Source organism: Notothenia rossii, assembly GCF_949606895.1.
Source record: "Notothenia rossii genome assembly, chromosome: 1".
NCBI lineage: Eukaryota > Metazoa > Chordata > Actinopteri > Perciformes > Nototheniidae > Notothenia > Notothenia rossii.
The window spans coordinates 9,450,958-9,467,730 of NC_136912.1; the positions used below are offsets into that span (position 1 = coordinate 9,450,958).

The 16,773-nt window shown below is 41.3% G+C and overlaps 1 protein-coding gene across 1 annotated transcript in view; it reads left to right on the top strand.

Annotated features, from left to right (window-relative positions):
- mark1 (MAP/microtubule affinity-regulating kinase 1) overlaps positions 1–14,815 on the top strand; it is a 32,181-nt gene extending 17,366 nt beyond the window's left edge. Inside the window, exons 4-18 of the mRNA XM_079668515.1 lie at positions 223–271; positions 734–799; positions 1,079–1,149; positions 2,638–2,694; positions 3,410–3,544; positions 4,271–4,372; positions 4,922–5,041; positions 5,499–5,598; positions 6,218–6,330; positions 6,745–6,883; positions 8,500–8,633; positions 9,848–9,933; positions 10,811–10,957; positions 12,463–12,732; positions 13,589–14,815. Coding sequence (XP_079524641.1) covers positions 223–271; positions 734–799; positions 1,079–1,149; positions 2,638–2,694; positions 3,410–3,544; positions 4,271–4,372; positions 4,922–5,041; positions 5,499–5,598; positions 6,218–6,330; positions 6,745–6,883; positions 8,500–8,633; positions 9,848–9,933; positions 10,811–10,957; positions 12,463–12,732; positions 13,589–13,931 — 1,932 coding nt within the window. The 3' untranslated portion in view covers positions 13,932–14,815. The remainder of the gene's footprint in view (positions 1–222; positions 272–733; positions 800–1,078; positions 1,150–2,637; positions 2,695–3,409; positions 3,545–4,270; positions 4,373–4,921; positions 5,042–5,498; positions 5,599–6,217; positions 6,331–6,744; positions 6,884–8,499; positions 8,634–9,847; positions 9,934–10,810; positions 10,958–12,462; positions 12,733–13,588) is intronic.
- The last annotated feature ends 1,958 nt before the right edge of the window (positions 14,816–16,773 follow it).

Sequence of the window (16,773 nt, forward strand, 5' to 3'; positions counted from 1 at the left end):
CGACACATTTTTATTTTTTTGACTTGCAAAATTATCTTTTAAATTGACAAACATCATATGTGTAATTCATTGCACAATTCAAACGGGATCAAAAGATCATCTTTCTCTCTCCATTGACTTCAATATATGATTTTTCCGAAATAAGGTCCCATGGAGCTCCCCCGGAAAGGGAGGGACTTCGCCTCTCTATTAAATAATCATCTTCACTGATCCTTTTTACAGCTCTTCAGGGAGGTCAGTGTGATGAAGATCCTCAACCATCCAAACATTGGTGAGTCCACACCTCCTCCTCTTCCTCGTTCTCTTCCTCGTTCTCTTCCACCTCCTGCTTCATGTCTATATTCTCCTTTTTCTCCTCTTCCTCCTCATTTTCCTCTTCCTCAAACTGCTCTTCCTCATAGTCCTCCCTTCTCCTCCTTTAGTAGTGCTCAGTTTTAAGTAGCATAAGAGCTCAGTATTTGGCAGCAGATTACTCAGTATTTGGCTGACGGAGGCGTGTGGTGCAGTGGGTTGTGCGTTGGTGTTGGGATCAGAGGGTCACAGGTTCAAACCCCACTGCAGTCAGCATGTCGTTGTGTCCCTGACACACTTCACCCCAAATTGCTCCTGTGGTGATTACCCGCAGTATTGAGAATGTTAGTCACTTTGGATAAAAGCGTCTAACAAGTGACATGTAATGTAATTAGCGCTCAGTATTTGGCAGCAGCAATATATTTCTGCTTTTGTTCTTCAGTGAAGCTGTTTGAGGTGATTGAGACGGAGAAGACTCTGTACCTGGTGATGGAGTACGCCAGCGGAGGTAAGACCAGCTCACCTGTCAGTCATATATTAGAATATATAATGCACTTATACAACCACATTGTTAAATAGTGCTTAACACATAAATCACAACAATGAGAATAGAAAATCACGTTTGAATAACCTGGCAATTATAAGGAGAGAAGGAAAATAAACGTACAAACAGTTCATGATTCAAATGTAGTTGCAGTTTTAGTCATTTAAGGCTTTTTGATAAAGCTTGTTCTTCAAAAGTGATCTGAATAAGACACTGACGTCCGTCTGTCCTTCTTTGTTTCAGGCGAAGTGTTTGACTACCTTGTTGCTCACGGACGAATGAAAGAGAAGGAGGCCAGAGCCAAGTTTCGGCAGGTGAGATCATTTAATATCTACAAGACTATCTGGTCGTCAATATCCCATAATGCACTGGTCACTTGCTTAATAGTGCATTCAGGATGTGCCAATCAAACTTGTCTTGAAGTAGGTTCAAGGTTTGGATAGCTTACTGGTTAAATACATGAGATTTAAAAGAAACAATTCTGCATTTCCGTCTAAAGTCCACAATAACTTTATTTGTACTTATTATGTTGCCTTTATTAGATAGTGATGGTGGAGAGAAAGAGTGGGAGGGCTTAAAAAAACATTACATTATGTTTCATTGTTAAATATGCCAACAGCAAGACTTTTGAAAGAAATGTGTTTCCTTGCGCATGAAACTATTTGAAGGACCACCTCTGAGCACCCTGTCTCTAATGTAGACTATATAAGTGTTATTACAAGATGTTATGCTGCATTAAGTTCCATCTTCCTATTCCTTTTACCCCAAATATTTTTTTCATATTCTGTTATTTATGATTTGTGAGCAAGCTAAACTCTCCTGGTGTTTTTCGGTGATATTTTGCACACTTCCCTGCAGTTTCCTGTCTGTTGCAGCAGGTTTAGTGTTGGGCAGCAATCTTTATATTGCAGTGTCTCATCCGTCATGTTAGAAACCAGACCACAACGGCCCCCCTCAGGACAATTCAGCCTGCCGGTGTAACCGCTAATAAAACACATCGGCTTCATTATGGTCCATTAGCGTAGCGGCTAACAAAGCTGTTAAAACTGCCGAGCCGTGGTCAGCAAACAAAACCTCTCTGCTGTAATGTTATCTTTATGAGCAGCTTCCTATTTTATTCAGTTTATTATTCTTTCTCAGCTGTTCCTCAAGATTTTTGTAATCAATTCTGTTTGTGATGTTTTGACTGATATCATATCTGTAAACTGTATCAGAGCTCAGTTTCTATATGTTATGAGTTAGTTGATCCCGTCTTTAGTCAAACACTTTGGTCCCTGTGAAATATTTGGGACAGCTATCAAATAGATGGCATTCATGGTCCCCAGAGGAGGAATCCTAATAACCTTTTTGTCTCCTCTACATAGTCCTTAGCAACGGATTGTATATAAAAGACATTTCAATATTCACATTGATGTCTCCTTTTGGTTTGTGGACAACCATTTGAAAGCCTGGAGTTTGGCTTTTTGGCTTTTGTAATGCAAGCTAACTAACACATGTATGCTCAAGTGAAAGCTCATCCTGACTACAGCCTACTCCGAGATGTCCCAGGACTATAAACCCTAACAGGTTTAGATTAGATTAGATATACTTTATTGATCGCACATTAGAAAATTGTTTTGTTACGGCAGCTTGCTGACAAGGCAAAACATGAGCTTTTATCTGGTGCCCATTGCAACAAACAAACGGGATAGACTTTAAAGAAATCAACTAATAGAGAAGTTGTCTGTGTGTCTGTGTTGTTGTTGTTGTTATTATTTTCTAATGATTTTGCATCTTCTTCTATCACTCTGTGTTTGTGTCAGATTGTGTCAGCAGTGGAGTACTGTCACCAGAAGAGGATTGTCCACCGAGACCTCAAGGTACAGACAGACAGACAGACAGACAGACAGACAGACAGACAGACAGACAGACACACAGACACACAGACACACAGACACACAGACAGACAGACAGACAGACAGACAGACAGACAGACAGACAGACAGACAGACAGACAGACAGACAGACAGACAGACACACAGACACACAGACAGACAGACACACAGACACACAGACACACAGACACACAGACAGACAGACACACAGACACACAGACAGACACACAGACACACAGACAGACAGACAGACAGACAGACAGACAGACAGACAGACAGACACACAGACACACAGACACACAGACAGACAGACAGACAGACAGACAGACAGACAGACAGACAGACAGACAGACACACAGACAGACACACAGACACACAGACACACAGACACACAGACAGACAGACAGACAGACAGACACACAGACACACAGACAGACACACAGACAGACAGACACACAGACAGACAGACACACAGACAGACACACAGACAGACAGACAGACAGACACAGACAGACAGACGAACACGTTGTGTTTCTAATCCAGCTATTCTCTTTTGTTTACTTGCTTCAATTTCTATAACTGCTTTATTATAACTGATGATGTCTGACTTATTTTGATTAATTATTGATGAATAAAGTGTTTAATAATTAAACTTATTATTCTCTCTCTCTCTCTCTCTCTCTCTCTCTGTGTCTTCCAGGCAGAGAACCTGCTGCTGGACGCCGACATGAACATTAAGATCGCAGACTTCGGCTTCAGTAATGAGTTCACGCTGGGCAGTAAGCTGGACACCTTCTGTGGGTCCCCTCCCTACGCTGCTCCTGAACTCTTCCAGGTAAACACTCAGCTCCACCACATGTTGGACGGACACATTTACGTCATGTTGCATTTATGTCACGCTTGACATTTAAGATGCCCTTTTTATGGCTCATTGGTTCCCTCAGAGCACATACACATATTCTAGATGTGAAGATAGATATGAGAATACGTAAGGAAAATTATGGAAAGTTAAGATGACGGCTTGGATGTGACAAGAGTATATAAAATATGGGAAAATGATTAGATTCAAGAAAATGAAATGAAAAGAAAGAAGGTTGAATTTGACCAGAAGGGCAAGAAAAACTCACTGCTATTGTGAGAGCAGTTTAGGTTTGTGTGCAGAGGCAAAGCTTTAATAACAGTTCATGTTTTTAGTGTTGTTTATCATTTTAATATGAAAACTGTGAATAGCATACCCAACGTCATTAAGTTATAGATTGACTTTGCATTTCATTCATGTTATTTAAAAAGAAACAATGCTTTTGAGAGAATAGGAGACGCCTTTGACTAAGGAGTTTTATTGTATACAATCGTTAAAATGGAAGAAGATGGATGAAAATGTGTCCCAACATATTTAAGATAATATTTTCTAGCTGAAGATGGAAATATAACTTTTTAAACCAAATTCAAAATGTATTTTTTAAGAAATCATCCTGAAAATGCAGCACCTGAAGACAGTAAGGTGTTTTAGGGTGTCGTAGAACTGTGGGCTGCTGGGTAATGTAGTTCTGTACCTCTTTAGGGGAAGAAGTACGACGGGCCGGAGGTGGACGTCTGGAGTCTGGGAGTGATCCTCTACACGCTGGTCAGCGGCTCGCTGCCGTTCGACGGACAGAACCTGAAGGTGTGGACAAAATAGTAGAAACACATTTCAATAATGTTAAAAACTTCCAATTCACCGCTCACTGGTTAGAAACAGGAGTAAAATACTGCTAAGTCAAGAATAAACCTTTACATATGAACTCAACTCGGTGTTATTTCAGTGGTTGGAAGTAATTAAATACATTTACTAAAGTACTGTATTTTTTACGTACTTGTTCTTAAGTGTTTCTGCAGCTTAGTGTACTCAAACACATCTATTTCATTTGAAGTTTTAACAATTGAGGAGTTATAACAAGACATTTTTTTTTTTTTTAAATATCAGAAAACAGTTTATTAATTATCAAAATTGTTGACAATGAATTTTCTTGTGTGTGTGTGTGTGTGTGTGTGTGTGTGTGTGTGTGTGTGTGTGTGTGTGTGTGTGTGTGTGTGTGTGTGTGTGTGTGTGTGTGTGTGTGTGTGTGTGTGTGTGTGTGTGTGTGTGTGTGTGTGTGTGTGTGTGTGTGTGTGTGTGTGTGTGTGTGTGTGTGTGTGTGTGTGTGTGTGTGTGTGTGTGTGTGTGTGTGTGTAGGAGCTGAGGGAGCGTGTTCTCAGAGGAAAGTACCGGATCCCCTTCTACATGTCGACTGACTGTGAGAACCTGCTGAAGAAGCTACTGGTGCTCAACCCGGGGAAACGAGGCAGCCTGCAGGTAACCCCGGCAACAGGGAGTAGCACCAGCAACCAGAAACCCTGCGTTGAAAACTCATAGACCACCAAAATAAAAATAAATGGTGTCATTCTGGATCCCACACCATAACTTCCTGAATCGACTTCACAATAAAAGCTTCTGAGTGGTTTCCTGTCGGCAGGTTTTTACTTCCACTTCAGAGGTTGTGTTTTCTGCTAGGTTTGTTTGTAGCGGTGTTGTGCGGTCACGTTGTGTGGCTCTGCATTGTTCAGACAACCATAGGATTTTAGGAGAAGTGTCTTTACATTTGCTGAATCATTTAGGTCATTGTTATTGACTCAACTCATTCAGCACTAGGGAGCAGTAATGGGACTTCCACATACACAAAGCAATACACACAGTTAGTGAACCCTGATTATAACTGGACCCCGAATGTCATCTAAATGAAACCGCTCCTGTATTGTGTTTTGTTTCTCAGCAAATCATGAAGGACCGATGGATGAACGTCGGCTACGACGAGAAGGAGCTGAAAACATACAACGAACCAGAACAAGACTTCAACGACCTCAAACGCATAGGTCAGACACACACACACACACACACACACACACACACACACACACACACACACACACACACACACACACACACACACACACACACACACACACACACACATACACACAATACATTCCTGTGAGGCTGCTCCAGACGTCCCATAATCCTCTTTGTTTGATCATGTTACTCTATTATCTGGAGGCAGCCAATCGATGGAATTTGATATATTTAAGTATCTAACTTATTCAACTTAATATACTACATTGCGTACATATGTTGTCATTGAAGTGCACAGAAACGGACCAATCACAACTCACAACAGTTCATGTATTGCTGTATCTGCCATTAGAGCTGTCAATGTCTTTTGGTTGACTGCAATATCTCAACAAAATGTGGATTGTAAGGAAGACAATATTCCCCCTCAGGATGAGCTGTAATAACTTTAATGATCTTCTGGTTTTTCATGTAGTGCCATCAACTTCTCAACATTTAAACGTGTTCACGACTGGTTTTTGACCCAATTATGAGCTCTTGAACTCTGTTAAAATATGCTAATTTGAGCATGCTAACACCTTTAACTTAGATGGTGATGATGGGAATTATTAATAAAATCTTCCTTTGTGTTTTCTGACCAATCAGAGCTGATGGGGACGATGGGCTTCTCTCAGGAGGAAGTGAAGAAGGCGCTGGAAGGTCAGAAATACAACGAGATGACGGCGATATACCTGCTGCTGGGGAGGAAAACTGCTGAGGTTTGTTCAATAAACCGTTTCTACATTTAGTCAAATCTAACTGGTTGCTCAAGAATCTCACATTTTGGTCATCACTTAGATTCTGGATACAATTTAGATACATTTCTGTTAAGGCTAGGTTAGCACAAACACTAGAAGTAAGCCTAACTTCATCCAGTACTGTGTGTTGCATGTTTTTATTTGATTATATTTACTTGTTTAAACATGAAATGTGTCTTTAGGTTGACTTCCAACATCTGTCCAGGGACTACAGATGACAAATAGAAATGTTACAATAACAACAGTGTTACAGAAATGTTGATTGATGTGCACTGTCCCTGTTAAAAATCAAAAGAAGAAAAATCGACCTTCTAAGCACTCTGTCTGTAACTGAGCAGGGCTTTTACCCAGAATCCTCTGCTGTGTCTCTCTCAGTCTGAAGGCGGTGATACTCTGTCCAGTAACCTGCTCCAGAGGTCACGGCCCAGCAGCGACCTCAACGGCTCCAGTCAGTCGCCCGCACACTCTCGCAACACATCGACCAATCAGAAGCAGCGGCGCTTCAGCGACCACGGTGAGTTTCTGTCCAGGCGTCAAAATCTCATAAAGGGTTACAGCGGATCTTTAAAAGTCTTAACACGTGTTGAAACCAAAAAGACACACGTGTAAGCCAAAACAAAAGGCAACATTGGTTTTAAAATATCTCTGAAAGAAAGATAAAAAGTATTTTAAAATGCTGACCAAGTAGAATGGTATTTATTTACTTATTATATGTGACCCGCTCTATCGAAATCAGTTGGAAGTCGAAACGGCTCATTTCAAAAATAAACGTGGATTTGCGTAAAAAAAATTGTTTTTCGGGGTTCTGGTGTTTTGTTTGATTTTAAATAAACAAATTCTTGGCTTTCAGAATATGAAACTTTTATTTCCAAATTCACATGATAAATACATTTTTGAAGCTTGTAAAGGGAAGAGGACAGCTCTCCTCTCACTCTGCTGTTCCGCAGCGCCGCTCCCCCTCCCTCCGGCTGACATTATGAATGTAAGGCGTATAGTAATCATAGATAACACGGCAGGGTCCGTTACAGTTTGTGTTCATCTGATTTCAAATAAACAAAGTCTTGGCTTTCAGAATATTAAACTTGTTTTGGCAAATTCAGATGATAAATACAGCTTTGAAGCTTTTAGCGGCATAATTACAAGCGGAGAACGGAGTAACTTGACGTCACAGCAGGCATAACAACAGCCGGTGTTTCTCCTGAGGGTTTTCCCCGGGAAACAAACACAATACACACACACACACACACGCACGCACGCACGCACGCACGCACGCACGCACGCACGCACACACACACACTCGCCGGCTTCCCCCAGACCAGTAATCCAAATGAAAATACCTTCCCTCCGTAGTACTTTGATCATTTGCTAATAACCAATCAGATCGATGGATTCCAGAGAAGAGAAAACTTTGAAGGCCTTTTTCTCAAAATGATGACTCGGTGACAGTCATTATATAATGTGACATATTGTGCTTAATATTTGGAGCACAACAACAACCCTGATATCATTATAAGCTAGGACTCTCCTCTTTCCAACAGTGTATACAACTCAAAAAGTGTCTTTGGGTCAATGCGACTGATTTCGATAGAGCAGGTCACATATTCTTTTGTTAGTAATCCACAAAATTCCTCTTGCATTATGATCACACAGATCAGGACAGCAGAACTAACAATATATTTGCAAACTAAAATAAGAATACAATTGGCTATTTAAGCAAAGAGTGTAGGGCTTGTCTGAAAGGGTTAGGGGCAGGTAGAGGCACGATTTAGGTTGCTTTAAAAGTCTCTCATGGGAGAAACCTGTCTCTGAGAAATAGAAATTGCTGCATCAAGTCCAGATCGAATCGTTTTGGAAAGTCTTAATATCTCTTTCTCCCTGTTAGTCTTTATTCTGCACTAATAATAAAGGCAACAATATTTTGAAGTCTTAATGTAACTTGCCAAAAGCTTTTCTCTTTATTAACGTCACATCATATTTTATACATATTTTTATATATACTCGTATGTTTGTATTTGGGATTGTGGGAAACGGTATTTCGATCTCTCTGTCTGTACACACAAAGTGAAAGATTGACAATAAAGGTGACTTTGACTTGACTTTGACTTGATCTGTATTCTCTCTCTGTCTCAGTGGCGCCCTCTATCCCCCCTCCTGTGTCCTACACCAAGCGTAGTCATGCCAACAGCGTAGAGAGCGACAGGAAGGAAGGGGCCGCGTCGCCCACGGGGGCTCCGGACCGCCGGAGGTCAGCCACCGCCTCAGGGGTGAGAGGAGTCACTGTTTCTGCTCCAAACCTGGTCCTCGTACATGTTCTGTTCTTTATAAGGACATTAGCACTAGCATGGGCATTGGCTATTCTTCCTGGGGTCCTCACACACACAAAACATACAGAAAACAAATCAAAATCATTTCAGGCAATTTACAATGCTATACGAGGTGAAAACTAAAATCGTCATCCAATTTCAGCCATCATAAGGCCAAACAAAAAAATACTAATAAGTGTACATAATATGACATACTTGGCCAGAGGCTTCAACCTTTTGAAATATACAGATACCAAGTTTAAAAGCAGTGTTACAAGTCAAACAGTTATGTTAGTACCCTCTGTTGTTGAATCAGGAGATCACACGTACATGTCTACTTTCTTGTTAACGCAACATCTAAGGAACACTTTGAGTGCATTTATTCCACATTTGGCTAAATGGTCCTCTTAGGGGATCAACGATGAACTGATTACTACTTGTTGGTCAAAGATTGAGATTACTGCGACCTCACTAAATATGTTTTGGGGTCATGACTCAATCATTAATATATGCTAATGTAGACATTGCACTCAGATGTTTAATGTGAAAAAGCAAGCCGTCATTGATGGACATGAACACACAAGCTGGTCATTCTGAATTCTGTATATATGTATACATTCCTACATTTGGGCTCTTTAAATAAATAATTAGCTTACAGTAATCAAGCTCTTGGTAACATGCTTGTTTATGAATAAAAAAAAACGTCATTCCCCTTATCCTTGTTGATAGAGGTTACAAAAGAATATCAAAACAACAACATCCATGACAGCACATAGCTTAAAATAACAACAGAGAAACATCATTTGGAAAAGGAATAAAGGAAATCAGGTGCAAATATGAACCTCATGGGATATGAGCTTAAGCAGCTAAATACCAAGATCAGATCATTCTGATTAAAGTCCTGTTATATCTGAGTTTGTGTCCAATCAAATCGTTCCATTGACTTTGTATGCCGTCAAGCCGCCTTTTGAAATGTGCCTCGTGTTGTACAACGCAGGTCAAGTGTTATCCACACTTATGTCTATTTCTGTCAGTCTGTAGATTAGACTTTCTACCAAACATGATTCTGTATCTCTCTCGGCGCTGGAGGAGTGGAGCATTCATGTTCTGTCTTTGTATCGTCCCTTTTACTGCTGTGTTGTTGGATCAGTGTGATAAAGCTGACTGTGTTACAGAACATAACTCGGAGGAACACGTACGTTCACGAGAGGACGAGCGGCGACCGCCACTCGGCTGCTGTGACCAACGGGAAGGACAGCAGGTGAGAGGGATTCTGGGAGTTTGATCACATTGCTGTTATCCTGTATATCAATAAATACATTTCAAAAATAGTGCATTTTGGAGGGCAGGAGCTCAAGTGAGAAAAAGGGCACTTCTCATAATCATTTATAAAAAAATGTTTTAGAACAAAAAGTGAAATATAGTTGCACATCTCAGACTTACTGACCAATTTATTTTAATACCCTCACACTCACGCAATTGTTTAATACTCAACAGAATTCTACAAAATAATCAGCTCACACGGAGACAATGGCCTTTCTTCACTAAGCACAATAGCAGACAGCAACAAAGGAAACTATGCCACAATGTGCATGTTTTCTATGCTACTTGTTAAAATTGCTATAATAATTAGTTTATTTTAGCACAACAATAAGTCCTTTGAATTATTTTTGTGGTATTAAAATGAATAACACTTCAAAATAGGGAGAGAGAGGGAGGGTAGATAGAGCATCGGAACTTGACAGTCTAATCTCCCGACCTGATTTATTTATTTTTTTATTCAATATATTTTTGGAAAAGGGAAACTGTGCGCAAACAGGAGTAGATATATATTCAATAATAATTAAAAAAGCACCCCAAAAAAGGGCACTTTCTTTGGAGGAAGAAAAAGGGCAGGGGCTCAAGCCCACTTTGATGACTATGTGTGCACGTGCCTGTCAATAACTAACGTGTGTGTGTGTGTGTGTGTGTGTGTGTGTGTGTGTGTGTGTGTGTGTGTGTGTGTGTGTGTGTGTGTGTGTGTGTGTGTGTGTGTGTGTGTGTGTGTGTGTGTGTGTGTGTGTGTGTGTGTGTGTGTGTGTGTGTGTGTGTGTGTGTGTGTGTGTGTGTGTGTGTGTGTGTGTGTGTGTGTGTGTCAGTCTACCTGAGGTTCCTGCAGCGTCCCCCTCTCCATCGCCGGGGAAAACCATCTCCACTCGTCCCCGCCACGTCAAGTCCATGTCGGCGTCGGGACATCCCATGAAGTCCTGCCTCCCCCCCATCGACGACAACGTGGAGTATCAGAGGTCAGTACAGCTGGGGAGTAATATACATGTCACTTTGGTAACATTGTATTTATTTAAATATATTTACATTACATTTCTTTAAGCTGAGGATTTCATCCAAAGCGATTTACAATGATCAGAGATGGCAAAAGTCCACACATCCTTTAGTCAAGCAGAAGTACAGATACTCATGTTTAAAAATATTCTGGTGAAAGTAGAAGTACTGACTAAACTTCTTCACTCAAGTAAAAGTAAAGAAGTATGGGCTTTGAAATGTCCTTAATTTAAAAGTACCCATAACTAGCAGCTGTTTTAAAGAGTACCTGACCTCCCTTTATATTAATAGAACAATAATGTCATTGTTAGCTAATGAATGTTTCCATGCTGAACAACGGCAACATGACAACGTTTTCATTGGTCCCTCTTCTTTAGAGAAGACCAGGAAATGATGGATACACGGATCGTGTTCAAATCAATAGGCACGCAATGACTCTAAATAATAATGATCAGGCCACCAAACACACATTCAAACTAAAGGAACCAGCCTGTTTGGAAAATGTGAGAAGTAGAAAGTTCAGGTATTTGGGTTCAACATGTGAGAAGTAGAAAGTACAGGTATTAGTGTTCAAAGTGTAAGAAGTCAAAGTAAAAAGTCGTCAGAAGAATAAGTAGTAAAGTACTGATACCAGAAACATGTTCTTAAGTACAGTAACAAAGTATTTGTACTCCTCTACTTCCCACCTCTGACAATGAGTGAAGCATAACGATGAACAATACATGAATCGTGCTCGTACATTAACTTTGAATGAGCCAAACTATGTTAACTACATATAGGAATGGGAAGTAAGTAAAGTAAGAAGGAGGATTTCAGTCTGCGAGGAAAGATTTAGACTTCTTGATGTCCCAATGTTCAAAGGGAGCTTGTTTCACTATGGCTCATTTTCCGTCCCTACCCACTTCCTCTGCAGTTGTGTGTGTGCATGGAGTGTTTGCCGTTCCAAGCCAACTAGTAGGAAATGGAAGTTATTACACCCTCTAACAGGAAGTCTGCCTCCGACCTGAACATGTGCCACGCTGTTTGTGTCCGTCATGAAACAAGCAGTGTACAAAAATAAGACAGACATGTTTTATTGGTGTAAACAACTTGAAGGCTATATAGTATTTCATTTTTTTAACTGAGGATCATAGATACCTTTGTCTAAACTAGAACATATTGGTTCAAAACACACACACAGAAATAGACTTACAGCTAAAAAACAACCTGAAAAGTGTGAAAATGTACAAATATAAATACATACTAAAAGTGTCCAGCGTTTCTCGTCTCCTTCAAGAATGGCTAACAGTGATTACAAATCTCCCAGGCTCCTCCTACAATGCAACACAATAACACAGATCAAATAGAATGGAATAGTGTAAGGAGAGTCTATATACAAGTCATTGGAATATGATATTAGATCAATAATTTGTAAGTTGCAAACAGATGAATGTTATGGATAACCTCCCCCTCTCTCCCCCCCCCCCCGCAGCTCCCCCCAGCAGCCCCCCCCCTCCTCCCCCTCAGCGTTCAGCATCACCAGCAGCAGCAGCACCACCCCGGATCGGACCCGTTTCCCCCGCGGATCGTCCAGCCGCTCCACCTTCCACGGCGCTCAGCTGCGAGACCGCCGCTCCGCCACGTACAACGGCCCCCCCGCCTCGCCCAGCCTCTCCACGCACACCGCCGCCTCGCTGGCCTCCGCCCGCCGCGGCACCTCCACCTCGCTCATCGGGAAGATCACCTCCAAGTTCGTACGCAGGTGAGTGAGAGCCCAGAAGCTGCAGGAGTGTTTCCGTTGACTCCTTTAAAAGCCTTTCCATCACCTAGTTTCCATCAGCATCACTTCAGTCACATGCTTTTATCACATGGCAATACTTACGTTGATGACGTATAATGTTTTTATCATTTTTATGCTTTGACGTTTTTATTTTGTGTTTGTCTTTGCTTTTGTTTGCTTTGTACAGCCCTTTGAGGCATGTCTTGTGATTTGGGGCTATAATACATTTTGATTAGATTTGTACTAACAGTAGTAGTAGTAGTGGTGGTGGTGTAGTAGTAGTAGTAGTGGTGGTGGTGTAGTAGTAGTAGTGGTGGTGGTGGTGGTGTAGTAGTGGTGGTGGTGGTGGTGGTGTAGTAGTAGTAGTAGTAGTAGTAGTAGTGGTGGTGGTGTAGTAGTAGTAGTGGTGTAGTAGTAGTAGTGATAGTGGTGGTGGTAGTGGTGTAGTGGTAGTAGTAGTGGTGGTGGTGGTGGTGGTAGTAGTAGTAGTAGTAGTAGTAGTAGTGGTGGTGGTGGTGGTGTAGTGGTAGTAGTAGTAGTGGTGGTGGTGGTGTAGTGGTAGTAGTAGTAGTGGTGGTGGTGGTGGTGGTAGTAGTAGCAGTAGTAGTAGTAGTAGTAGTAGTAGTAGTAGCAGCAGTAATAGTAGTAGTAGTAGTAGTAGTAGTAGTTTAATTGTTATTGTACAATGCCATATCTTTTTATGCTGCTGCAATGCAAACATTTCCCAAATTGGGTTCAATAAAGTACTCCTATCTAAACGATGACGTCACTCTTTGAAGTGAGGTGCCCCCTTTAACGCTGTGTCTTTTGTTGTCTTTGTTGCGTCTCTGTCCTCCAGGAGTTTATCAGGAGAGCCTAAAGAGGAGGGGCGGGACTCCAAGCCTCGTGCGCTGCGCTTCACCTGGAGCATGAAGACCACGTCCTCCATGGAGCCGGGCGACATGATGAAGGAGATCCGCAGGGTCCTGGACGCCAACAACTGTGACTACGAGCAGCGCGAGCGCTACTCCCTGTTCTGCGTGCACGGAGACGCGCGGCAGGACAGTCTGGTGCAGTGGGAGATGGAGGTGTGCAAACTGCCCCGACTCTCACTCAACGGCGTGCGCTTTAAGAGGATCTCCGGCACGTCCATCGCCTTCAAAAACATCGCCTCCAAAGTGGCCAACGAGCTCAGGCTGTGAACAACTTCCAGTTATTCATCGAAGGAGGAAAAGCCTCTGTGGTCCTCTTTCTGCTCAGAATGACGCCCCACCAAGTGACGGCGGCCATGTTGTGTTCAGCGACTCTCTAACTGCTGTATGACTCAGAGAAAACACACATTATTATACTCTACACACTTACTATTTAATGTTATCACTAAATGTTTGCCAGTGAAACCAAATATTAAAGCTGACGGTGCAGATTTCCAGCAGGTTGTAGTTCACCCCTCAGTGATGAGATCCAGAGCAAACAGCAGGAGGACGTTTCCATCTGTCCTCTCCTGCTGCGGCGACACTCTGTTGGTTTATCACTGTTTACATGCACTTCAGATTTTTACGAAACCTTGGAAACTGAATTTTAAAACATTGTGTAAAGTGGAAACACGTCACGCGAGCTAAAGCTGATTAAACAGGGAGAGTTTTGTGGGAGAAACCTGAAGACTTCCACTTTTACTTTGCGATTTGCATGTGGGAATATTAAAGAAGCTGTTCGCATCAGTGTTTTTAAAGAAGACCAAGCTATGTCATCTGGAGATTTAGAGGCTTAATATCATTGCTGTGCATGTAGACATATTATCAGCTTTCGCCTTCGGTTGGCTAACAGTACCTTTGTCTCTGGAGTGCAGGTAAACAGTGGAACGTGACCTCCGCTCTACCTGTGCAACTCTCCTGCTGCAACAGAAGAACACTAACTGTGAGTCCGCAGCTACAGAGTCAGCAGGCCAAGTGTGTGAACTCATGCAAGGAATTTAACTGCGATTTTTCATTGCTCTCAATACATACACACACAGAACAGCTAGGAAACAAAGCTGGAAAAGGTGAAAATGTTACCCCTATGTACAGATATAAATACATACTAAAAAGTGTCCAGCGTTTCTCGTCTTCCTTTGACAATGGCAAACAGAGATTAAAGAAAAAAAACAGTATGATTCAGACACCTAATGTATTTGAAACGACTAATTGAATGATATACACCTCCCTTAATTCAATGTTGCATGATAGGGGAGAATACTGTTTGAGCTTGGATTGGGAATTTGTGTGCATGTCCAGAAAAGCACTAGTGACCCTCAATCATGATCAAGCCGCAACGGTAGCCCCCAAAAAGATGTCATCGGGCCATCAAAGAAATGGTTGATGATCATTATGGAACCACAACGGTGCAATCGGGCCTTTTGCACTCTACTCAGCGGTTAGATTACATTTTGAGCAAAAGTGTCTGATCTATAGGTTGGCTTTTTGTTATTGGCATATGAAGTTCACAGAAATAGATTCAGCTGGAAACTAAAAACAAATGTCTTTGTTTTTAATTGACGTGCAATTTACTAAAAAAAAAAATCAAACTGGATCTGAAGAGTAGAAGTGAAGATCTTGCAAATCTTGAGGTTTTTTATCTTTGAATTCATGACACAGAAAAGGAGGAGAGCGGAGACCCTTGACCAAGACCACCCTCTATATCGCAATGTTGACAGTACTTTTTGTATCCACCTCGTGATCCGGACCCGGTCCAAATTTGATGCGTTTCTTTTTTTGCCAATGCTTCACACTTTGACAAAATGTCTTGAGAATGGGACCAGTCGTTTTTCTGTAAACAACAGACAAACCACCAAAAATAAATGTACTGAAAACACGACTTCCTTGTCGTAGGTAATAAGACAACAAACTGAAGATTCTGGTGATTTTAGGACCAACAAAACAGACGGACACACAAAGACACACCATTACCCAGTTGTATGTTCTTTATCTGTCAAATCAGTATTTCAGCTTTAATTTGTTGTGAATTAAGTCAAACAGTTAAACCTTCAATTCATTCAAACAAACTCTAACTCTTGCATACTTAGGCAGGTTTAATGAAGTTTCTTTCTCGCAAATGTTTGTGTCACCTGGTCATTGTATTGAAAAGCTTTTTAAAAAAATAACATTGTTGGTTTTTCTCCTGATTTTAAAGTCCATCATTCGGGTTCTTTATGTGAACCATTATCTTGACGCTGCAGTTCTCCGTTTGCACAGTTGAGTTGCACAGTTTACAGTGGAGGTTATGAAGAGTGGTAAACAACCAATACAACATCCTCCCTGTTGGTTGAGAGCCTGTGACCTCTGACCTCCCCTGCTGGCTCATGTTATTACTATTGCAATAATACCGGAGCTCTTGGTAAATGATGTCAGTGGTTTAAACTCAACCTGTAACGCTTTATTAATCTTTGTATTTTACACATTTACAGCTGACAGACCGAATGTGTTTTTATTATTTTGTTATTATTGCTGTGTACAACGATACCTGTCAAGGTGAATATGTGCAGGTACAGTATTGATTAGTCTGTTTATTTGGTCCACACTGTCTCCATTCTGTGTTGGTTTTCCACCTCTGAAAATACAACCTTATTATTATTGTTCCAAAGCCTTTAGCAGTGAGATAAAACTTGGAGCATCAAAACATTGAGCAAACACATTTCCCCTGTTTTAGGATCAGTCTGGTGTTTTCAATCTGTTTCTGAAATTGTCCTTTAGGCTGATTCCTGGTAGATATTTCTAAATGTATTCCACCACTAAATGCCTTCTGAATGTACTGCTTTGTATTTCTGATTGCATTCAGTTGTACCAGAGGAAATGGAGCAGTTTGTGGTTTTAAGTTGTATATTTTGAGTTGTTCCCCACTAACAGAGCCTCTAACTAGCTCTATTGACTCTACAGTCTCGAGGTCCTGAGGGTTCACCGTGCAATGGTTCTCCATCACTACTGAAACTGGAGAACACTTTGTACTGTATGTTGTAGCACTTAAAACCAGGAAGGGAACAAACAATGCAAACCTCACGTCCCTGTCTGACAG